The 24,227-nt window shown below is 53.9% G+C and overlaps 1 protein-coding gene across 1 annotated transcript in view; it reads left to right on the top strand.

The window, feature by feature from the left end:
* PLXND1 (plexin D1) overlaps positions 1-20,597 on the top strand; it is a 76,650-nt gene extending 56,053 nt beyond the window's left edge. The window contains exons 25-36 of the mRNA XM_061362516.1: positions 103-301; positions 8,332-8,478; positions 9,859-10,015; positions 10,535-10,638; positions 11,576-11,639; positions 12,247-12,281; positions 13,460-13,564; positions 14,329-14,492; positions 15,882-16,029; positions 18,391-18,531; positions 19,286-19,360; positions 19,903-20,597. Of these exons, the coding sequence (XP_061218500.1) occupies positions 103-301; positions 8,332-8,478; positions 9,859-10,015; positions 10,535-10,638; positions 11,576-11,639; positions 12,247-12,281; positions 13,460-13,564; positions 14,329-14,492; positions 15,882-16,029; positions 18,391-18,531; positions 19,286-19,360; positions 19,903-20,019 (1,456 nt within the window). The 3' untranslated portion in view covers positions 20,020-20,597. The remainder of the gene's footprint in view (positions 1-102; positions 302-8,331; positions 8,479-9,858; positions 10,016-10,534; positions 10,639-11,575; positions 11,640-12,246; positions 12,282-13,459; positions 13,565-14,328; positions 14,493-15,881; positions 16,030-18,390; positions 18,532-19,285; positions 19,361-19,902) is intronic.
* The last annotated feature ends 3,630 nt before the right edge of the window (positions 20,598-24,227 follow it).

Here is a 24,227-nt window from a genome sequence, read left to right on the forward strand (position 1 = left end):
ATTGCCTGGAATACTGCCTTTGTGTTTTGGGGTTTTTTAAGGCAGTCAGCAGTTTGGTCTTGTTGGATTCGTGCTTGAGGCATGCACATTTCTGTGTTTCAGATGTAACCTGGCCTCCCTGCTTACTATTGCATTGCATGGGAAACTGGAGTATTACACCAGCATCATGAAGGACCTCTTGGTGGATCTAATAGATGCTTCAGCTTCCAAAAACCCCAAGCTGATGCTGAGGAGAACAGAATCTGTGGTGGAGAAGATGCTCACCAACTGGATGTCCATCTGCATGTACAGCTATCTCAGAGTAAGAGTTCCAGATTGCTGCTGTGCGTGCGAGCTCAGCACTGTATGCAGAGGTAGTGAGGGATGTGTGGGGCAGCTGAGGACCTAAAGACCTCAAGTGGCAAACACTGCCACTTGTATGGTCATTAGTGGTTGACAAACTCCAGTGTATTGAAAGGTTCAAGTGTGGAAAAGTAACCTTCAGTTCAGTTGCTTCTCTTCTGCCTGGGGATTTGGTGAGGCCAGACTTTGCGGTGGCTTTTGCCAAGGCCAGAGCACGAAGCATCGTTTTCGCCATGCTTGAGAAGAGAGCCGTGGGGAGTTGAAAAGTAACCAGAATGGGATGAGGTTCTGGAAACCATTCCAGTTATTTGTTGTTTGCTTTGCCCAGCTCCCGCAGCCGTGCTGCTGGCTGCCAGCCCATTCAGCGTTGTCAGGAGGCACGGTGGTGCTGGGGCTGCTCCATGCCGGTGCCCATTGGTATATGGGGCTTCTTACACAGGAGATGTCCTGGTGTTCCACACTAACCAGGCGGATCTTAGCAGGAGAAGGGGGATGTCTGTCCCAGAAGCTTGACTGTCTTCCGATGGTAACAAAAAGGAATCTATTTGGCATCTCAGAGCACATCAACAGTCCATCTGCTCAGTGCTTTATCTCCAATGCCTGCCAGTTCTGGTTGGAATTTCCCAGAAGAATTGAGCAATAACTTAATTGATTCCATGGCAGTTAATTGGAGGACACCCCATTATACCCACAGGGCAGAGCCTTGAAAAAGCCTTTGAAAAATCTCTTCTCCCAAAGTGTTTGCTATAGCCACAGAAGCAATACTGCATTGTCCTCGTGCGTATCATCATGTCTTCTGATCCCAGCTGATGATCACTTTCTGTCCTAAAGCCCTGGTTTTGTCGTTCATAGTCTTTCATTTTAGCTCACACAATTAGCCAGGATAATGAAAGAAAAGTTACAGGAGCAAATGAGGGTGGCTGTGCCGATGCAGCAGGGCCCAGCCTGTGAGCAGAAAAGAGTGAATTAGTGAGGAGGGTTTTAATCTTCAGTTTTTCTGCCTGTAGTTAAACCACTGGAGAAAAAAAAATGCTGATCTCTCCTTCTGGAGAGTGGAGACCACATGTGAGGCATCTGATCCAGCTCCAGTGTGTGCTAAAAATGGACATTGTGCAAGAAGGCTTTCTCAGGGAAAAGGAAAGACAAAAAAAAGAGGAAAAAGTCAAATCCTATCACGTGGGCCCAAGGCTTGGGCACGCAGTGCAGCTTGGTCCTGGTGAGGAGCAATGGGCACACAGTGCAGCTCAGTCCTGGTGAGGGGCAATGGGCACACAGTGCAGTTCAGTCCTGGTGAGGAGCAATGGGCACACAGTGCAGCTCGGTCCTGGTGAGGAGCAATGGGCACTCTGTGCAGCTCAGTCCTGGTGAGGAGCAATGGGCACACAGTGCAGCTCAGTCCTGGTGAGGGGCAATGGGCACACAGTGCAGCTCAGTCCTGGTGAGGAGCAATGGGCACACAGTGCAGCTCAGTCCTGGTGAGGAGCAATGGGCACACAGTGCAGCTCAGTCCTGGTGAGGAGCAATGGGCACCTGTGCAGCTCAGTCCTGGTGAGGAGCAATGGGCACACAGTGCAGCTCAGTCCTGGTGAGGAGCAATGGGCACACAGTGCAGCTCAGTCCTGGTGAGGGGCAATGGGCACACAGTGCAGCTCAGTCCTGGTGAGGAGCAATGGGCACACAGTGCAGCTCAGTCCTGGTGAGGAGCAATGGGCACACAGTGCAGCTCAGTCCTGGTGAGGAGCAAGGGCACACAGTGCAGCTCAGTCCTGGTGAGGAGCAATGGGCACCGTGCAGCTCAGTCCTGGTGAGGAGCAATGGGCACACAGTGCAGCTCAGTCCTGGTGAGGAGCAATGGGCACCAGTGCAGCTCAGTCCTGGTGAGGAGCAATGGGCACACAGTGCAGCCGTCTGTGAGGCAATGGGCACCAGTGCAGCTCAGTCCTGGTGAGGAGCAATGGGCACACAGTGCAGCTCAGTCCTGGTGAGGGGCAATGGGCACACAGTGCAGCTCAGTCCTGGTGAGGAGCAATGGCACACAGTGCAGCTCAGTCCTGGTGAGGAGCAATGGGCACACAGTGCAGCTCAGTCCTGGTGAGGAGCAATGGGCACACAGTGCAGCTCAGTCCTGGTGAGGAGCAATGGGCACACAGTGCAGCTCAGTCCTGGTGAGAGCAATGGGCACCAGTGCAGCTCAGTCCTGGTGAGGAGCAATGGGCACACAGTGCAGCTCAGTCCTGGTGAGGAGCAATGGGCACACAGTGCAGCTCAGTCCTGGTGAGGAGCAATGGGCACTCAGTGCAGCTCAGTCCTGGTGAGGGGCAATGGGCACACAGTGCAGCTCAGTCCTGGTGAGGAGCAATGGGCACACAGTGCAGCTCAGTCCTGGTGAGGAGCAATGGGCACACAGTGCAGCTCAGTCCTGGTGAGGAGCAATGGGCACACAGTGCAGCTCAGTCCTGGTGAGGGGCAATGGGCACACAGTGCAGCTCAGTCCTGGTGAGGGGCAATGGGCACTCTGTGCAGCTCAGTCCTGGTGAGGAGCAATGGGCACACAGTGCAGCTCAGTCCTGGTGAGGAGCAATGGGCACACAGTGCAGCTCAGTCCTGGTGAGGAGCAATGGGCACACAGTGCAGCTCAGTCGCACTGGTGAGGAGCAATGGGCACACAGTGCAGCTCAGTCCTGGTGAGGAGCAATGGGCACACAGTGCAGCTCAGTCCTGGTGAGGGGCAATGGGCACACAGTGCAGCTCAGTCCTGGTGAGGAGCAATGGGCAACAGTGCAGCTCAGTCCTGGTGAGGGGCAATGGGCACACAGTGCAGCTCGTCCTGGTGAGGAGCAATGGGCACACAGCAATGGGCACCTGTGCAGCTCAGTCCTGGTGAGGGGCAATGGGCACACAGTGCAGCTCAGTCCTGGTGAGGAGCAATGGGCACACAGTGCAGCTCAGTCCTGGTGAGGAGCAATGGGCACACAGTGCAGCTCAGTCCTGGTGAGGGGCAATGGGCACACAGTGCAGCTCAGTCCTGGTGAGGAGCAATGGGCACTCTGTGCAGCTCAGTCCTGGTGAGGGGCAATGGGCACACAGTGCAGCTCAGTCCTGGTGAGGAGCAATGGGCACTCAGTGCAGCTCAGTCCTGGTGAGGAGCAATGGGCACACAGTGCAGCTCAGTCCTGGTGAGGAGCAATGGGCACACAGTGCAGCTCAGTCCTGGTGAGGAGCAATGGGCACACAGTGCAGCTCAGTCCTGGTGAGGAGCAATGGGCACACAGTGCAGCTCAGTCCTGGTGAGGAGCAATGGGCACACAGTGCAGCTCAGTCCTGGTGAGGAGCAATGGGCACTCAGTGCAGCTCAGTCCTGGTGAGGAGCAATGGGCACACAGTGCAGCTCGGTCCTGGTGAGGAGCAATGGGCACACAGTGCAGCTCAGTCCTGGTGAGGAGCAATGGGCACACAGTGCAGCTCAGTCCTGGTGAGGAGCAATGGGCACACAGTGCAGCTCAGTCCTGGTGAGGAGCAATGGGCACACAGTGCAGCTCAGTCCTGGTGAGGAGCAATGGGCACACAGTGCAGCTCAGTCCTGGTGAGGAGCAATGGGCACAGGCACCAGTGCAGCTCAGTCCTGGTGAGGAGCAATGGGCACTCTGTGCAGCTCAGTCCTGGTGAGGAGCAATGGGCACACAGTGCAGCTCAGTCCTGGTGAGGAGCAATGGGCACACAGTGCAGCTCAGTCCTGGTGAGGAGCAATGGGCACACAGTGCAGCTCAGTCCTGGTGAGGGGCAATGGGCACACAGTGCAGCTCAGTCCTGGTGAGGGGCAATGGGCACTCTGTGCAGCTCAGTCCTGGTGAGGAGCAATGGGCACACAGTGCAGCTCAGTCCTGGTGAGGAGCAATGGGCACACAGTGCAGCTCAGTCCTGGTGAGGAGCAATGGGCACACAGTGCAGCTCAGTCCTGGTGAGGAGCAATGGGCACACTGTGCAGCTCAGTCCTGGTGAGGGGCAATGGGCACACAGTGCAGCTCAGTCCTGGTGAGGAGCAATGGGCACACAGTGCAGCTCAGTCCTGGTGAGGAGCAATGGGCACTCTGTGCAGCTCAGTCCTGGTGAGGGGCAATGGGCACACAGTGCAGCTCAGTCCTGGTGAGGAGCAATGGGCACACAGTGCAGCTCAGTCCTGGTGAGGAGCAATGGGCACACAGTGCAGCTCAGTCCTGGTGAGGGGCAATGGGCACACAGTGCAGCTCAGTCCTGGTGAGGAGCAATGGGCACTCTGTGCAGCTCGGTCCTGGTGAGGGGCAATGGGCACAGTGCACAGTTCAGAAGTGGTAAGGAGCTCCAGCCTCCCCGGGCACCTCCTTGTACCTGGATGGTTTCAGCTCAGGGCTGTGATTTAAATACCAGCAATAGTCAAATGCCTCCCATGTGCCTTGCGTTCCTCTGGATCAAACTCTGTTGCCTTCAGAGAGGCCTTTCTTGGTTGAAAAGAAAGGCTGCCCGCCTGCCTGTAGCACTGGCCTGTCAGCCGTGTGACGATGGGTCTGGTTTTCATTCCTGAATTATCCCCATTAATCACAACCTCTATTTGAAACAGCTGCTGCAAAGGTCCCTGCCATTGTGCAGTGGAAAAATTCCAAGTGCTTGTATTTTCCCTTGTAAGTCAACGCTACATGCTCAAAACATTTGTTTTGTATTAATGCCCTGCCTAACAGTCCGTCCATTTGTGTTTTGGGAAGAATGATTTGAAGGAGCTGTCTTCAGCTGGGAGGGAGCTGCAGGCCACAGTCACTCGTGGTCTGAACATGTGCAGGGCACCTGAAGGCGATGGAGTCACCACTCTGACAGGGAGCTTTGGCTCAGTGTGGGCAGGAGATGTAATGAAGACCTAGCAGGAGGCTGTTTGGGGCCGGAATCAGAGGAAACCTGCAGCCTGTGCACAGCCGATGCAGACCCCTGTTTCTGTAGGAGTGAGTGAGAACTGTAGATAAAGCAGTCATGTCTCTACTTGCTGCTACAACTTTGGTGGAAAACACTGGAAGAAAAAGCCTTGCCCGTGAGATGCTGTGATACCACTGTGCCTGGCTCCTAACAGGATCAGGGGACTGGGAACTGAAGGAAAATTAACATCCTGGAATCCATGTCTGGGTCCAAGCTTCCCAAAGTTTTGCGTGTGGGATGGAGCTGAGGCTTGGTTCTTTGCAGAATGCAAACAGATAATAACCCCCAAATTAGCAAGCACTTGGGATAAGCAGCTGTTCGCTGGGCTTTTCCCACCCCAGCCTCACCAAGACACTTTGGAAATGGCTGTGATGTGTTCCTGGGAGGACATCTCTAATGACTTGTCAGCCACGTTAATAGGGCAGCAACATGTGAATCCAGCCTGGGCTCTAAACTCCTTTTTTTCCCAAGCATATAAAACCCAAGCCCTCCCACGCTCATGTGCGTGAAACAGTTCAAGTGATGCCAGCCTGAACTGTGCTTCCCATTACTGCAAAGTTATTTCAGTGCCCTGGGTAGCTTTAAGAGCCCATAACAGTTCAGTCAGAAATGAAAATGAAGTCTCATTAAAATACATTCACAATAGGAGGAAAAAAGGCCCCAGACTGTGTTTTTTTAAGTATTTTTTTGTCCTGAATCAGCACTGATCTCTTCAAGTTAAACTTCCTTTCTCCCAACCAGCCAAATCCAAAGACAGTTTTGATTCGTTTCCAGATGAGTTTTCCGAACAATGCTGGAGGTTTCCAAGTTTGCCATTTTATCTCCAGTCCCTGCCTGCCAGCCCTTCTTTCCCCTCTTTGAAATCTGCTGTCTGATTAGCACTGTTGCACATTTCCAGAACATCCCACAGTTCCTGAGCCTGAAAGCCATAAACCCAAGCAGAAATAGCATCTCACCAGCCGAGCGCTGGCGTTTCCCGCCTGGCCAGGCTGGGGCTGCTCCTGCTCCCGCACGTTGTGTGTGCCCTGTACCCCACAGCTTTACCCGACCAGAGCTGGGTTCAAGCCGTGAAGAGCTCCTGTATCAGCAGGACGATGTTTTTGGATGCAGCCGCGTAGCTGTTGGCAGCCCCCTCACATCTCTCTGCGGCCGGAGCTGGAGCTTCCCACGCTGGGACAGGGCAGGCTCCAAAACCCGGTGCTCAGTTCAGTCTTGGGTTCGTCCCTGCTGCCTGCTCGCACACATGGGACAGAAGCAGCGTTCCTGTTGGTAGCAGGGTCATCTCTGGCGTCTGTCAGCACTCCTTGTGTAGGGTCAGCTTGGCAGGGCTCCCCACTCACACTATGGGGAAGGCAGGTACTGCAGCCTGAGGATGTCCCCTTGGGGATACTGGTGTCATCATCTCCTTGCTTGTTATCTCCTGCCTTTCTGCCAGAAACTAACTCTTCTGTATGTCTCCTGATACTTCCTCCACTCCTTATCTCCTCCTCATCCCCATGACTTCACATCTTTCTCTGCTCTCTGGAACCCATGCCTTCCTCCATTTCCAGACTGGCAGCTCTGCTGCAGCACCCATTTCATACTGTGTGCTATGGGGCATTGCAAGGAGCCATTAAACCCCAAGGAGCTTCCCTGTGGTCATAAAAGAAGTTGTTCTCAGAAAACGAAGTGGGTGCCCTGTTGGTACAGATGGTGTGTGCCCACCTACCACACTGCCAGGGGCTTACTGCACCGAATGCAGCCACATCCAAATTGGCATCCAACTAATTGCTTTAGCAATTATAGGGCAATTAGAATAAAAGAATCCCTGTCTTAATTAAGAAGCAGATTGAACAGGATTTAGCAGCTCCTAGCTGAGAAATACCCAAATCAGTCAGTATCTGTTGTTGGTGTGTAGGATTTCAGATGGCAGCAATGCTTGTGCAGGGTGTGTGATGCTCAGAAAGTACATAAATGTGCAATAATTTGCACTTGCCTCATTGGAAGAAAATTGCACATGAACACTGGGGAGAATGGGATGTACTCCAGTACCAAAAGGTTTCTTAAGAAAATACTTTATGTTTTACTTGCACATCAGCACAGCAGACAGAAGTGGATCAGAAATCTGGCATGAAACCGTGTATCTGAACCGCATCGCAAATAGCTGGTCCCTGTTCTGGTTTTGTTTTCCTTGCAGCAGTGTCACAGTTCACCCCTCTCCTGTAAGATGAAGTTTGATGAATGTAAGGAGTTAAATGGTGTGTTTGCTTGCTGTCGCATGGGAACAGCTTGTTGACCCTGATCCTTTCTGCCTTGCTGTGATCGGGGCTCTGCTGTGGTATGAGAAGTATGAACACCAGTTCCCAGGGCCACATGCACACGCAGTGGGCTCACTTCCATGGATTTCAGTGGCAGACCAGGGAGTACAAAGAGGGGTCCTGCTGATAGACAAAGCTGGGCACCTGAGTATCTCTTCAGGCCTGGATTTGGTGCACATCATCTCCATCCTTGTGCTGCTGAGTGCAGTACCTTGTGCAGTCTGTGTCCTGTCAGACTGCAAGAAACATCTCTGTACCGGCCTATGCCAGGTTCTCCCTGAGGTTCCTGTGTCATTTCACATGTAAATTAATGCACATCTGTGTTTGCTGAGCGCCGTGCATGCACATCCCCACTCCACACAGCTACACACGTGCCCCCTCCTGAGCTGTACCGAGCACAGCCGGTGGGGCAGCGGTGCTAACAGGGAGCCACAGCAGTTGGATGGGGCATGTTGATGTGACAGTCACAGCTCACCCTCCCGAACACAGCCTGTGGCTGTCATCGGCTCTTGTCTCCTCTTCCCCATCGGTGCTGTCGCATTGCCACAAGTCTGGAAACTTCTGAGCAGCTTCAGAGAGATGCTGGGGGGAGCTGGGGGACCGATGGGCTCCCAGTGCCTGGGCTGGACCGGTCCTATCCCCAGCGTGCAGGGGCACTGTCAGTGTCCATACACAGCCTGTCCCCGCCACGCTGCTGGAAGGAATCACCACCACCAGCTCCATTTGCTCACTGAGTCTTCTCTCCTTCCCCCAGGAGACGGTCGGCGAGCCCTTCTTCCTGCTGATCTGTGCCATCAAACAGCAGATTAACAAAGGCTCCATCGATGCCATTACTGGGAAGGCCAGGTACACCCTGAACGAGGAGTGGCTCCTGAGGGAGAACATCGAGGCAAAGCCGAGGGTGAGTTCGTAGACCTGGCTCTGATGGGAGCAATTGTGCATGAGGCCGATGTGGTACCTATGCAGGTGTGATAGACACATAAATCATATCCCTGCCAGGAGCCTTGCCACTGCCTAAGCTCGCGACTGCAGAACAAGGCTCATGACTGTTTCCATGCCTGTCCCTTAGTGGGTCACTGCAGTGTCTCAGATGGATGGTGGGGGGCGGTGACAAAATTTGTTCTGCCATATTCAGAGAGTTAAAGCAGCAGGTTTATCGATCCTGGCAAAAAAGCATCTTCACTAGCAGTGGGGAAGTGCTGGCTGCACACTTGGCACTCAGAGTGAGGGAGGGCTCTGCCCAGGTCACAGGAGCGGTGCTGAGAGTGGCTCTGTGAATGTCTCCTGCGGGACCAGGGCAGCCAGGGCTGTGCATGTGGAGGGCCCAGGTCCTTTCCATGCCTGACACAGGATTCAGCAGACACCTTTCCAGAGCCTCAGTCAAATCCTGCTTTCAATTACCTGGCGTAAACCTGGAGCAGCTTCGCTGCGGTCAGGAGGTTACCCCAGATGTGCATCACCATAACTCAGAGCAGGTTCGAGCTTCCACATCCTCTACAGATTCCTGTTATGAATTGACCTGTAAATGTACAGAGCAAGGCCGGGGGTGAGCAGCGGGTGCAGGGTGTTGGTGCTCTCGGCAGAGGTAACTCCATGAGTGTGAGCAGGGGAAGTGCAGCCGCTTCCCACTTGGCAAAAAGAGCAAGATCAGTGTGAACAGGGTGTCTGGAGAAGAGGCAGGAGCTGCAGGGGGTGTGCAATGACAGTCCCCGCATTACTGGTAGCCTCTGATGCAAAACCCACCTGTGCAGTATCGAGTGTGAAATGACGTCTTCATTTAGTGCTGTGGAGCAAATTGGACTTCACCTGCGCATTCACAGCACCCAGTCAGGAGTGCTGATACTGAGATGCAGCGTTTGCAGATAACTCTCACGTGTACCAGGGTCCTTCTGGGAGGCAGCTCTGCCTGAGCACGAGCAATGCTCCTGGTACCTGAGCTCCTGGCCCGGGCGGGGAGCAGGATGGCACTGGGGTCGCGTTCACCACTCAAGGATGGCACAGGGATTCTCCCAGGGAAGCAGAGGACAAAGGCAGAGCAGAGCTGGGGCTGTCCCAGCCTGAAGCCTTGCAGCGTCAGGGGAGGTGTCAGTGTCAGTCCCTGTGTTAGTCTCCGGGCCCGCAGCCCCTGGGGGTGTAACTCAGCCTCTCTGGAGGGTGAAGCCTGGATGGAGGCATTTGTTGAGCCATTTCCAGCATCACGGGGCAAGGGGGGAGCTGTGCGGGCACCCTCAGGAGCCGGCAGACCCAGGCAGGACACCCCTGACTCAGCCTCTGCCTGCAGAACCTCAACGTCTCCTTCCAAGGCTGTGGCATGGACTCCCTGAGCGTCAGGGCCATGGACACAGACACGCTCAGCCAAGTGAAGGAGAAGATTCTGGAGGCCTTCTGCAAGAACGTCCCCTATTCCCAGTGGCCAAGGGTGGAAGATGTCGACCTTGGTAAGAACCAGATGTGTTGGACCAGACAGTCCTTAAAATGATGGAGAGCACCTGCCACTGCATGGTACCTCTTGTGTCTGTCTGAGGGTGGTGGGTGAAGCAGCACTGACCAGAGGGCAGATGTCATGGTTTAAGTTAGGACAGCAGATCTCAGGGCAGCCTTTCCTGTTGGTGGTCTTCAGGAATGTGTGGTGGGACTAATACTGGTGGACAGAAATAACAGGGCACGTAACTGGAAAGAAGCTTTAGGAAAGCCCAAGTGCAGCAGGGGGATGCTTGGACTGGCAGCCTTTAAAGCCTGCAGTCTGGACTCCAGAACAGGTCCCTCTAAGCACCCCTGAGCATGGAGATGGCTTGTTAATACATGTCTCTCCATAAGCAGCCATAACTGAGCCCATGGGCTCCCGTCTGGCCATAGATTCAGGCCTGTCATTTGTCTGCCCAGAGGCCAACTCCTCCCAGACAAAGGCATGTGCCTCCTTCGGGCTGGTGTCTCACTTCCCCCTTCTCTGTGCTCAGAGTGGTTTGCCACCAGCACCGACAGCTACATCCTGCGGGACCTTGATGACACTTCGGTGGTGGAGGACGGCAGGAAGAAACTCAACACATTAGCACATTACAAGGTAAATCTGCTGGGAAGCTTTGCTTCCTCAGGGCCTGACTGCCCTTGGGGGCAAGCTGCGGTTCCCCCTCCCAAAACAGGATCATCAGGAGCAGGCAGGGAGGTTGCCATAGCTCCACGAGAGCTTCCAGGGAATAGACATCTGCCCTGGCGAGAAGCTCGTTAATATTGCAACACACTGAAACTAATTAAACACTCTTCATGCAAAACAAGTTATTACTGACAACAGAAAGAGGAGGGGGACAAGCCCCTATTCCCAGCGGCCACCAGCTTGGCTGATTAGTATCACTCTGCTCTTGATCTGTGCTCCTGCTGAAGTCACTGGCGCAATTGTCGCTGTGTGCCCTAAGAGCAGGGGCCAGGGAGGCATTGAGGAGCAGAGGCCAAAAACGTGCAGAAATGTGGCAAAGCAAACTGTTCTCTTGACTGTTTTTCCTTTTGAAATTAAATGAAACCAGCAAATGGGGTATGATTTCCGTATTCCCTGTTACTCCTGGGAGCATAATACTCCTGGTCTGTAACAGTGCATGGAAAATCAAACCGGAGGTGGGTACTTATTAATATGATTACCAGGGTAGTAGCCGCGCTCAAAGCCCCGCTGATGGCACGGTGCCACACCGCACTAGAGCTGGAGCCATGGGGCTGGGAGGTGGCACCAGCCCACGGGTCCTGGCAGCAGCCAGGTTCCTTCTGCCCTCCGGGAGAAGGGCAGAGAGCATCTGCACAGCATCACGCTCCCTCCTCCTGAACTGCTTGGTGGCAATGTCCAAAGATGTATCCTGGGGGCAGGGGCAGGGCAGGCACAAGGGTGTTTGTGGCAGAGCAGGAGCTGCACCAGTGTCCCCCAGCTCTCCAAATCTCCCTGGGGCTGTACCCAGCTCCCTGCAAGGCACCATTACGGCCCCATCATCAACATCTGCTCTTCCCTTCCTCTGCAGATCCCTGAAGGGGCATCACTGGCCATGAGTTTGTCGGACAAGAAGGACACTACACTGAGCAGAGGTAATGTCTCACTGCTCTTCCCCTGTTGCTGGTGACCAGGCAGAAACACTTGTAGGTTTAGAGGAGGGGTGTCTCTGGCCAGAGGTGCTGAGAGCTGGGTCCCTGCCTGGACCATGGGAGACAAAACATCACCTGCACAAGGAGTTTCAACCCCCACCTCCAGAGCCCATCCCTGCAGTGGGACCTCACTAGAATGAGGAGCTGCTCGGGCTGGAGCTGCCCTGATGCCAAGGCTGGGAGACAGCCCTGGGCATGTGGGGTTGTGGGGCACTGTGGGGTGCCGTGGGGCATCATAAGGCAGGATGATGCAGGCATGCCCGTGTGCTCATCCTGCTCTTGTGCCCTTCTGCATCCCTCTTAAAACACCCCATGGAAGACCTCAAGTCCTCCTCAAAGGACTTCCCGAGGTACTCCCCACGTGCCTCAGAAGGCAATAAACAACCCCAAACAAAAGGAAAATGCTAAGGTCACTTGGGGTGGGAATGCCAGCTCAGTGCTGGGGCTCTTGGGAATAGGGAAACACCTCCTGATGCAGAGGGTATCTGTGGAGGCACATTTAAGCTTGGGTGCCCCCAGCTGAGCTGCTTTGTTTCTCTCTTCTTCACAGTGAAGGATCTGGACACAGAGAAATACTTCCACTTGGTGAGTAGAGAGGTTGTGTTCTGCTGCAGGGCTGGCTGTTGGGGAGATGTCCCCCTGCAAGGCAGCAGCCTGGGAAGTGCTGGGGGCAAAGAGGTGACCAGTCAGGCTCTCCTGCACTTGAGTCTGTGGATCCTGTTTTTTCAGCGTATGTGATGAAAGAGGAGAAAATCTCCTCAGCCTCGCTGATATTAACCCAATTCATCTCTGTGGGCTGGAACATCAGATGTGAGGAACAAGCTGGATCAGGGCTTGTTAGTTTTCTGCTCAAAGAGGTGCAGAAAGGTTATCTGTAGACAAGCTTCAGTACTATGGGACATAATAAAAACCACCGGGACGGCACAACCGGTGTTGTGCCTGTGCTGTAGCTGTCAACAGCAACCGAGAGCTCTGCAGCTGCCGGTAGCATCCCACGCAGCCCTGGTCAAAGCATCTACCGGGAGCCCTTGACGCGACGCTGGCTTCCCCAGGCCGGGAGATTGATGAGCTCCTGGCTGTGCTCTGTGCTGAAGGACCAAGTGCTGAACGATGCTAAAAGCTGCTGTGCAACAGAGTGTTATGGACAGCAAGAATACCTCATAGCCTGATGCTTTTTTTTCGCTGCCAAAGTGTCCGTGCTGGGATGGAGTGCAAATACACAGCGCATGCACACACATGTGCACTCAGCAAGGGGGGAGAAGGAACGGGAAGCCAAATGTGCACATGTGAAACGATGCCAAGATGGCCTTAAATGGCTTGCTAGGTCATTACAGAGCAGTCACTAACTGACCTGCCCAGTGGAATATTTGGTTTTGTTTTCAAAAAGGCCAGGGTGGGAGTACTGCCTGATGGTCCTTGCGCTTTTCCCAAACCTAAGAGAAGCTGCTTTCTGCAGCAGCCTTGTGCATTGCTTCTGGGAGCCCAAACTGCAGCGACCTGGGAGCAGGAAGGCCAGCAGACTAACGTGCAAAGTGAGATTGATTGTCTCATTTTCTTTGTCTAGCTTGAGCGAGGCAATAAAAGTGCAAGAGAAACAAACATCAGAAAAAGGGGTATAATGGATCACTTTTTTAAAGCCATATAAGGGTATATTTATAACACAGCAACTGCTTTTTAATTGAATATTATATGCCGTTGAAATCCTATACTTAAATGAAAATCCATGGAGGAGCGCTCTGAACATGTGTTTTATATCGGACCAGGTTCTCCCAACCGATGAGTCAGTTGAACATAAGAAGTCCCACAGGCAGAGCCATAGGAAGAAAGTCCTCCCTGAGATCTACCTGACCAGGCTGCTCTCCACAAAGGTAGGAGATGGATGCCCTTGCTCAGTCTGTTTGGAGAGAGAAGCCTGCTCTAGGGAGGGAGTCCAGTGGGGCTGGTTGCTCCAGAGGGGCAGTGGATGCTGGAGCATGGTCAGTGGGGCTGCCAGGCACTGCTGGCTCCTTGAGCTCCCTCCAGCTTTCCAGCTCATCCTCGAAGCAGCAGCACTGTGGGAAGCCCCAAATGACCTCCCTTGGCTGGTCTGGGGTCTGTGCACGTGGAAGGGATGCTGACCACCTCCGGGCCTGTGATGCACTGAGCCCCTTTCCGCAGTGAGGAATCCTGCTGGGGAAGGAGATGGAGATGCTCAGCTTTGGGAGCAGGGAAATGTCTGTGCGATCTTAATTCAGATTTGAACTTCCCCACTCTCTGCGAGTGCTCAGCTCCAACAGTTGGGCTCCCAGCCCATCTTTAATCCCAGCATGATGCTTCACTGGAGCAGAGATCACAAGAATGGCCAGCAGTTTCTAGTCTTCTTTGTATTTACTGTGCAGAACAATCGCAGATGTGAGATCCTAGCAGTAAGAAAGAAAATCTTGATGCCAAAAGAAATTAAACCCAAATGCAAGCTAATTATATTGCTATGCACAAATAAACCTTTCCCTCCCTCCTTCGGCATCCTCTTTCTCTGCTGCCAGTTGGATAAATGAGAAAAGGATTTCCCCTTGTGCGCAGCAGTCTCAGCCCCTCCTGCTGCTTCCTGGGCTCGGGTGCTTTCCCCGAGCTCCATCGGGTGCTTGTCCCGCAGGGCACGCTGCAGAAGTTCCTGGATGACTTGTTCAAAGCCATTCTGAGCATCCGAGACGATAAACCACCAGTGGCTGTGAAGTACTTCTTTGACTTCCTAGAGGAGCAAGCAGAGAAAAGAGGGATCACAGACCCTGACACTATGCACATCTGGAAGACCAACAGGTTTGGAGGAGGGAATCTCTTCTTTCTTTCCTTCCTTCTTTCCTTCCTTCCATCTCTCCAGAGCAGCAGCTGCAAGGCCTTGGTGTCCTAATCACTAGGTTGCTAAAAGTAGAAGAGGGACTTGGAAAGCAGCAGGGGGCAGAGGGGGTGGTGAAAGATGAGGCCAAACGCAGGCTTGGAGAGCTTTGACCACAGAGCTCAGGGGAAAAGTGATCTGGAAGAGGAGGTGTAGGCAGCTAAAGGGCAAACTGGCACACTAATACAAACAGTTAAAGGGAAAACAGGAGAGGGACTGGACAATGGGAGACAGCACTGGTGTTTGAGCAGTGGAGATCTGAGACAAAACCAGTCAGGCCTTAAAGCACCATGGAGATTCTAAAACCAGCAGGTTTGGCTCCTTTTCGTTTACTCTCTGGCTCTTCAGCCCTCGGGGCACCTTTGTCTCTGTAACCAAGCTGAGACCCCAGGGCATTCACGGGCACTGGCGCTGTGGCAGCAGCGTGCTGGGGCTCTGCAGCCAGGAGCGGTGCTGAGGGACATGATGAGCACCAGGAATGGGATGGGGGACCCAAAGGGGAGGGGGATTGGAGCAGGAGGAAACCAGAAGATTTAACTGGAAGAGCTGGGAGCCTGGCGGGAGTGTCTGGAGAGGCTAAGCGCCTTTGGGGCTGCAGGGACAGTGACTGCTTCCAGCCTAACGTGAACATTAAAACCAAATCTGGCTGGGATAGCAGGCATACAGACAAGCACGGAGCTACAGGTTTGCCTGCCCTTCATTACCTTTAGTTGCCAGGAGAGCAGAGACTTACAGTGGCTTTCACTCCTCAGCTGCTGAGGAGGGATGGTAGGAAGGGCAAGCAGTACCCTGAAACCGTGGCCAAGTGAGCAGTGAAATAGTTGGAGGGGAAAATTATGGGTGAGCAGAAAAAGAGACACATGAAATGCATTTCGTGGGCCAGGCTTGCCGTCAGAACCAGGTGATGGTTACTGTTAGGGAAGACTGAAAGGAGCTGACACTATTGCTACAGAAACCAACAAGTGGGGAAGCCTGCTCCAGCATCCCCTTGAAGGCAAACCTGCCTATACCTTGCCTGGGAACCAACGGCTGCTGAAGGAGGGTCTGTGCACCCCTGGACAGCCTGGACTTGGAGGTTCCTTCTTGTGCCATGTGCTTCAGCCTGAAGAGATGTCTCTCGAGGGAGAAGACCTGTGCCTGCCCCTCACATTAGGCACTGGGCCATGATGTGATTAAATAGCAGACCCCAGCTCCTCATTCTTTTTTCTCTCTGCTATTCACTTTCTATCATCATCTTTCCTGCATTTCCTCCCCTCTCCCTCTGGAGGACAACCATTCACCTGGTGTGTGTTCCTGGCTTGTTTCCTTCACAGCCTACCTCTGAGGTTTTGGGTCAACATCCTGAAGAACCCCCAGTTTGTCTTCGACATTGACAAGACAGACCACATCGATGCCTGTCTCTCTGTGATAGCCCAGGCTTTCATTGACGCCTGCTCCCTGTCCGACCTGCAGCTGGGCAAGGTACTGTCCCGAGAGGATGTGTGGCTCCTGTGCGGGCAGGCAGGACACACACCAGTGCGGGTGGGAAGGGACTGTCGGGTCTCCCATCCCGGCCTCCCGCATCAGTAGGGGTGGTAGAGAGACAGTTGCTCAGGTTCGTGCAGTTGAATTTTGGCCGTCTCCAGGGGTGGGTTCTCCTCCTCACTCCAGTTCACACCATGCATCAGCACTGGGAAGCACTTGGCAGGCACTGCCTCAGCCCCGGAGGTGTTGGTGCTCCCCTCTGGTTGGTGGCAGCATCTCCATCACACGCTGCCCAGTGGGCTGGCGCTAGGAAACCAAACCTGCCCTGAGCACATGCGAGGCTGCGCCGGCCGCGTCTCCTCTCCCACCACCGGGATCCCATGCACCATCCTGTGTGGGATGTTCTGCTCTCCCACTGCTCTCCCACCGGCTCAGCCAAGCGCGCTGTTGACATTCGAAACTTCCTGACATAAATAAGTTTTATTAGGAAGTGCTGTACATCCCCCCCCGTGCCCCCCAGGGGCTGGCGGTGCAGGGTGTGACGTCGAGGGGACCCTACGGAGGGGGGCAGGAGGCAGGCGCTGCTGAGGGCGGCAGGAAGCCTTCGCTCCGGGCTGACGCTGCAGGAAGATCTAATGAGCGCTTGATTCTTTGTTTGTTTGGGTTTGGGTCTTTTTACTGGTGGGTTACGAAACACCTCCAATTTGTCCTTGTCAGGCCGTGGGTGAGGGGAAGAGGGGTCAGCCCGAGTCAGACAGCAGATGGAAACAGTTTTCAGGAGTACAATAGCATAACTGAAGGAATTGTTGAGTAATGTGGGAAGAATAAATCCTCAGCATAAAAATCAGCTCGCATACACACGCAGTGCATCGCTGACTGCTTTCCAGGCTGGATTCTTCCCCTGGGTTCAGCATGTTGCTCTTGATACTGCAGATGTGAGAGCAGACTCGGACTCCACACATCTACAGTGCACAAGCAGTTAATAAACCAGTACACATCTCCATAATACAGATGAATCAGACACAAATTAAAAAAGAACTTAAAAAAGAGGCAGCATGGGGGGATTTTTCGTGTTTCCAAGGGGAAGAAAAAGAACTATGTAGTGAGCAGGCTCTGTAGCTTGGCTGTATTCCTGCATTGCCTTGTCATTGGGTTTGAAAATAAACTGCTGTGGGATCTGGTGCCACAGCCTGGTGCCCATTTCCCATTTCCCCTGCAGCATCAGCCAAGCTACATATTGCGGCAGCAGATTGCAGTTACCCTGGGCTTCCTTATTTACTGCCCCATACAGCTGAAATGCTGCCTCCTCATGTGAGCCCTGCCGAGCTTGTCTCCTCCCAAAGTCCTCCCTCCCCTCTCCACCTGCCAGAGCATGGGGAGCAGTCCCTCATCCCATGGCAGGGCAGTGGGACACGGTGATCTCACTCCTCTCCGTGCCCCTGAGCCAGGGGCTGTTTCCCTTTGGGATGCAGCTCTGGGCCACTCAGCCAAGTTCATTCCAGGGTAGTGACGTCGTGGGGCAGGATTGCCTTGAGGTTAAAATCATTCACGTTTGTGTGTGAGGGGAGCACAAGAGGGGTTGTGCCTTCACTGGTACAACCCAATTGTGTGGCTGGGAGGTTAAGACTGCTTTGTCCAAGCTGACATTAATCAAGAGAACTCAGTATTTGCTGTTAATTACTTTATGTGCACTCAATATAGGCCAGGCAGGCTGGGTTAGCCAATGCAAAATAAATCAAAGCTACATGAAAAATCCAAGAGCAACATTTCAACTGACAAAGTTCAGCTTGTAAGAGAGCTTTGTTCTTCAGTTTACATCAAGCTGGCTGCTCAAGAGACCCGGGTAAATGCATGCAGAAACCCTTCCCTTGTTACCAATTTCCACAGGCAAAGCCACAGAGCACAAGTGTTTTATCTAACACAGTTGTGCTGCACTCATCTGCAGAACATTACCTGGCAGCAGGCCACCCCGCCTGACCTTGTGCATACTTTTTAGCTTGCCCTTTCTGCCAATTAAAACATCATCACATAGACCACCTTCACTGGGAGTACAGCTAACAAACGTTGAGCTCATGCTAGGAAGAAGGGCTGGAGGATAGTGCTGTGGCTCCGTGGGTCGGGGGTACCTGTCTGCAGCACCTTGATGTGTTTGAGGAAGCGCCTCTGTCATTAGCTGTGTTGTGCTTTGGTGCCATCCCACCACACTCCTGCCTGTGTAAAGCCAGGACCAAAGACTTAGCTGTTTCCTGAAAGCAGCTGTAGCTGAAGTCCACATCCGATGAGGCAGACAAACAGGATAGGAAGCGTTCAGCCAGGAACAACACAGTGTCTGATTTCAGTATCTCGCCTTTGCACTAGGACTCCCCGACCAATAAACTGCTGTATGCCAAGGAGATCCCCGAGTACAGGAAGATAGTGCAGCGATACTACAAGCAAATCCACGACATGCCCCCACTCAGCGAGCAGGAGATGAACGCTCACCTGGCCGAGGAGTCGCGGGTAAGGCATGGGGCACGCAGGCTGCATCCAGCGACTGCTTAAGTGCTGCAAGGAGCAAGCAACAAAGAGTCTTTTCCCTCAAACTTCCATGCACAAACTTCATCTGACCCAGTTCCAAGCATCTTCAGTTACTGCCAGAGCTGCAGTAAACACCCACAAGTTAGCTTGAACCGAACTAGCTTTGGCACCACTGGGAGCTGAGAGCAAAATTCAGTGCCAGAGAGCCAGGAAGCTTGGAACAGGATCCCTGCAGCCCCACAGCCCCGACCAGCTGCCCCCAGGCACCAACTGCCAGGGCCAGCACAGTCCCAGGGCCCTGCTGGCAGCATCCACATGCGGAATGCCGGCAGCGTGCTCCAGATCCACGGCCTGCCAGCGATGCGCTATGGATTCCTTGGAATCAGTCTATCCCCTATGGCACTTCAGCCTCCGGCACCAAGCAGGTTTCTCCCTTGGCATTCCTCTGCCCAGCTGTTGTGCTGCCCTATACATTGAAATGGCTTTGAGCACAGACAGGTAAACTGAGCTGTGGAGTGTGGGCTCTAAGGCTGGCTTTAGAAAGACTGAGATCATTCCTGATGTAAGGAAATGCACTTTCCCTAAAGGAGTAAATCAAAAGTCTGGTTACATCAATGCAACAAAAACACCCAGACAAAAACCTTCTTTGAATTTAGCTAATGCCCGCTGATGGGGCTTGAACTCACTCGCTGCATCACATTAATGCTCCTCCCCTCTTTGTTCTGTCTTTATAAAGAAATACCGAAATGAATTCAACACCAACGTGGCCATGGCCGAGATCTACAAATACGCCAAGCGCTACCGCTCCCAGGTAAGCAGGTTCAGCCATACTCGGCCCCAGCATACCCGTGGAGGGAACACCAAAGTAGTGTGCGTTAACTAAGTGGCCAGACGCCTGCATCCAGCCCCACTGCAAAGGGATTACTGTTTCTGGCATAGTCCCATGCACACACAGATGCACCTGCCTCCTCCTAGCCTTTGGCTGACAGCTTCTTGAAAGAGAAATCCAGCTATTCGTGGCTGGTTTAACAGCGTGTGGCTGGGCTGGACTGCAGCAGGGTCCTGATGTTCAGCCCCACAGATGCTTTCTGGAGGGCAGAGCATGCTGGTGCAATCCACACTCAAGTAACTTCCCATCCCTGGCCCTGGTTGCTCCTCACCCCCTACACTGCTTTACTGTCACGGTGGATTTTGGTTTCTCTCCCACCCCCTGCTCAGGGGCTCGGCTCTGCCCTAGAGCAGCCAGAGGGTGCGGGGGCTGTGGGCTCTTCTCATCAGGGCTCCAGCTGGCACTGGGGTTCTGCAGGTTCTGCCTGCACGGTCTCAGCACCTTCCTGTCGGTGTCTCCTGCAGATCGTGGCTGCCCTGGACGCCAACCCCACGACAAAGCGCACCCAGCTCCAGCACAAGTTTGAGCAAGTGATTGCGCTCATGGAAGATAACATCTATGAGTGCTGCAGCGAAGCCTAGGCCAACTGCAGCCCTGGAAGTGACCTTCTCTGCAGCGCAGTGCCGTAGGGAACCTGCCTTCAGCCGCAGGAACGCTGTGGATCGCCTCCGCAAGGGCCATTCTCAAACCAGCCTTGCAGTGGGGGTGGGCCTGGCCCACGGCTGAAGGGCTCCTCACCCGACAAGAAGCCACGAGACACCTTTCCGAGCAGCTCAAATCCCCTCTGGTCTGCACTGTGGCACCCATGATTTATTTGCCGTTGCCAGCCAGAAATGGAGACGTGACCCTTGTGGCGAGCTCAGTTCACCGTTTCCCTTTGATCAGCACCTGAACGGTCAGCGGTTCCCTGCATCCCTGTTTGTGGTTCCTCAGGACAGAGATGGGGCTGCAGAAGCCATAACAATTACACAAAGCAGAAGGGTAACCTCAGGGAGCAGAGACAGCAAAGGCCATCAGAGCAACGCCTGCGCTCCCTACCACACCATCCCTCCGACATCCTTGTTTTTCCAGCACCAGGGACTCTATCAGCTGATCACTAACTGCTGCATTCTGTGTATTTTTGTGCCTTTTAATTTTTGTACTGTATGTGTAAACATAACCACTCCTCCATTGGAGACTTGGGCAACATGGGGAACTCGGGGCTAAGACAAAGCAGCTGCTTCCCAAGTAGCTGGGGCATGGTGAAAGCACTTTATCCCCTAATGGAGACAGCTGTTATGGAGCATTTTCCACGTTAGACAGTGTTGGAAGGGCTGTTCCCCCTTCCCCAGGTTCCCTGACCTGCGTGCACAGTGAGCTGGAGCTGGGTAATATCACGACAAAAGGGGTCAGCTCCTGCTGACACCCTCCGTGAGCAGGCTTGAGCCACACACAGGGCAAAATACAAGGTAGCACCTTCCCCTATCTGCCCCATGTCCTCCAGCATCTCCCTGCGATCATCCTTGAAAACAAGGTCAGTGCTACTGAGGTGTCTTCCTGAAGCAGCTTGTTCTGCTCGCTTCAGGGCCAGCCAGCCATGGCTGAGACCTGAGAGCAGCAAAGACAGTGCAGCTCTGCTTCATGTCCAGTCTTTTTTTTGGCTGATAAAGGTAAATGGACTGGATCCCATCCCTGGCAGCATGATGCTCAGGAGGGCAGCACAGCAGCTCCAGCACCCCACACTGCAAACAAAGGTGGAAGGTGACCCATACTTATACTGGGGCCAGCAGACAGGGTCCCACCGAGCAGACAGAGCTTGTCCAAAACCCAGACACTTCACTGCTGTCTTGCAGCGCCTGCGCCGGGGCAGAGCCCCCGTCTTGGTGACCCGTTCTCCTTCCTGCAGGTAACACCATCTCCTTCCTGCAGGTAACACCATATTTTCTGCAGCCAGGGGAGCAGTGACCTCTCTGGTCTCCTCCAGCGTTGCAGAGGCCCTCGGTAGAGGCTGGACCATAGCAAACGCCACATGAAGCCAGCATTTGCATGCAGGCAAAGGCAACCTGCCCATGAAAGATAACCCAGACGTAGCCACCGCGTTTCCAAACTGCCAAATAGAACATTAAAAGTTACTACCTCACTCCAGGCAGAGTCTAAGGTGAGCCTCCGCTGCCCATCAGCTGGCGAGGATGCAACCTGGTCTTAGATGACTTTGGTCCACCAAACTCCTCCTGGGTGACTCACTGCCATGGACAGGTGGCTTCTAACCCATCACTCCCAGTAATGCCACAGTTGTCAGGAATTGGAACACCAGAACTGTGTCTGTGTATATAGATATCTATTTTAAAACAAAGGATAGACTTTATTCAGTATGCTAAAGGGGGGGGGGCCCCCCCAAGGGAGAGAACAGAGGTTTTTTTAAGAGAACTACAGAAAAAGTGCATACACTGTGGAGGTTTCGATGGCTGTGCTGAGGATGTGGCTTCGGAATAGAAACTCTAAGAATGTAGCTGGGCTACATTTTATTTTGAAAGTGATTTCACACACACACAAAAAAAAAAACCCTTGAATTTATTTTCCTTTTTGAAACTGTGAATAGCTGCCAGAGACACAGGCAGGCCCAGCACCGGGGGACGGGAGGGCCAGGAGGACCAGGGGAGCGGAGAACGTTGAGCTTGGCTGGAGGTGGGGAAGGGGCCATGGAGCGATAGCCCCATGCTGTTGCAAGGACAGGATACGGGGGAGCTGACAGTGCGGGTTGCCTCCAGGTGATGTGACTGGGCCGTGTGCTGGGGCTATTGCTTTATTATTTAATTTTTTCCAAAGCAAAAAAAAAAAAGAAAAAAAAATAGGCAAAAGTAGTTGCTACAACCAATGTAAAGGAACAACAGTTCCAGGGCAGAAGCTTGAGGGTTTGTAGTGTTGCCTTGAACCCCGAGCCCTTTGTAACATGTTTTTAAACTTTGGCACGTGTTGTGGGTGTAGTGCCCTTACCTGCTGTGTAGTGGAAGTGGCAGACTCTTGGAAAAGCCTATCTTTGTAATAAAACAAGGTGCTGAAACCTGCCTGGTGATGTTCCTCCCCCTGAACATGCAGAGGATATACAACACTGGGGGAGACAACTGCAGGGGGGTGTGCAGTGATCTTTCCATCTCCAGGACGTACCACACAAACCGATAACCAGCCTGCTTCCACGCGAGGTAGGGTTCAGCCCCTCTGCCCTGCAGAGCACATTGCAGCTCCTGCTGCCCAGTGCCTCAGCTCCCACCAGGACACAGGGAGAGCCATGTAAGGACACAACCAGCACCTGAACTTACACAGTCGATGACCACGCACACAGAGCCCAGTAACACCACAGCACTGCCCATGACCACACGCACAGAGCCCAGTAACACCGCAGCAGTGCACATGACCACACACACAGAGCCCAGTAACACCGCAGCAGTGCCCATGACCACACACCCAGAGCCCAGTAACACCGCAGCAGTGCCCATGACCACGCACACAGAGCCCAGTAACACCGCAGCAGTGCCCATGACCACGCACACAGAGCCCAGTAACACCGCAGCAGTGCCCATGACCACGCACACAGAGCCCAGTAACACCGCAGCAGTGCCCATGACCACGCACACAGAGCCCAGTAACACCGCAGCAGTGCCCATGACCACGCACACAGAGCCCAGTAACACCGCAGCAGTGCCCATGACCACGCACACAGAGCCCAGTAACACCGCAGCAGTGCCCATGACCACGCACACAGAGCCCAGTAACACCGCAGCAGTGCCCATGACCACGCACACAGAGCCCAGTAACACCGCAGCAGTGCCCATGACCACGCACACAGAGCCCAGTAACACCGCAGCAGTGCCCATGACCACGCACACAGAGCCCAGTAACACCGCAGCAGTGCCCATGACCACGCACACAGAGCCCAGTAACACCGCAGCAGTGCCCATGACCACGCACACAGAGCCCAGTAACACCGCAGCAGTGCCCATGACCACGCACACAGAGCCCAGTAACACCGCAGCAGTGCCCATGACCACGCACACAGAGCCCAGTAACACCGCAGCAGGCTGACCACGCACACAGAGCCCAGTCACCGCAGCAGTGCCCATGACCACGCACACAGAGCCCAGTAACACCGCAGCAGCCCAGTAACACCAGCATGCCCATGACCACGCACACAGAGCCCAGTAACACCGCAGCAGTGCCCATGACCACGCACACAGAGCCCAGTAACACCGCAGCAGTGCCCATGACCACGCACACAGAGCCCAGTAACACCGCAGCAGTGCCCATGACCACGCACACAGAGCCCAGTAACACCGCAGCAGTGCCCATGACCACGCACACAGAGCCCAGTAACACCGCAGCAGTGCCCATGACCACGCACACAGAGCCCAGTAACACCACAGCAGTGCCCATGACCACGCACACAGAGCCCAGTAACACCGCAGCCCCCGGGAGCCCAGGTGTCTGTTCTGCACCACCACCACCCCTCAAAGCTTCTGGTTTCAGCACCGTGACACCACCCCATAGGTCCTAATAACTGTGGTGTTTCCAAATCCTCTCTTTTCCACCTCCCCCAGTAAAAGCTGCTCTTTCCAGACACCAGAGGGATTTTCCTTTCCCACTAGAAAGTTGATTCTCGAAGCTAAAGCTGCAGCTAAATCCAGCCATTAAACGGTTTCACCTCTGCCAAAGCAAGCACCTCGTGTTTCACACCGAGCACACAGCTCCCTTATGGGACGTTTCCATGCAGGGAGCAGTGCCTGGCGAGGCTGACCCACACCGGAGGGCCAGGGGG

The sequence above is a fragment of the Neopsephotus bourkii genome, unplaced genomic scaffold (assembly GCF_033783945.1).
Source record: "Neopsephotus bourkii isolate Nb327-2 ecotype Australia unplaced genomic scaffold, CSIRO-AGI_Nbou_v1 NB_1120, whole genome shotgun sequence".
Taxonomy (NCBI): Eukaryota; Metazoa; Chordata; class Aves; order Psittaciformes; family Psittacidae; genus Neopsephotus; species Neopsephotus bourkii.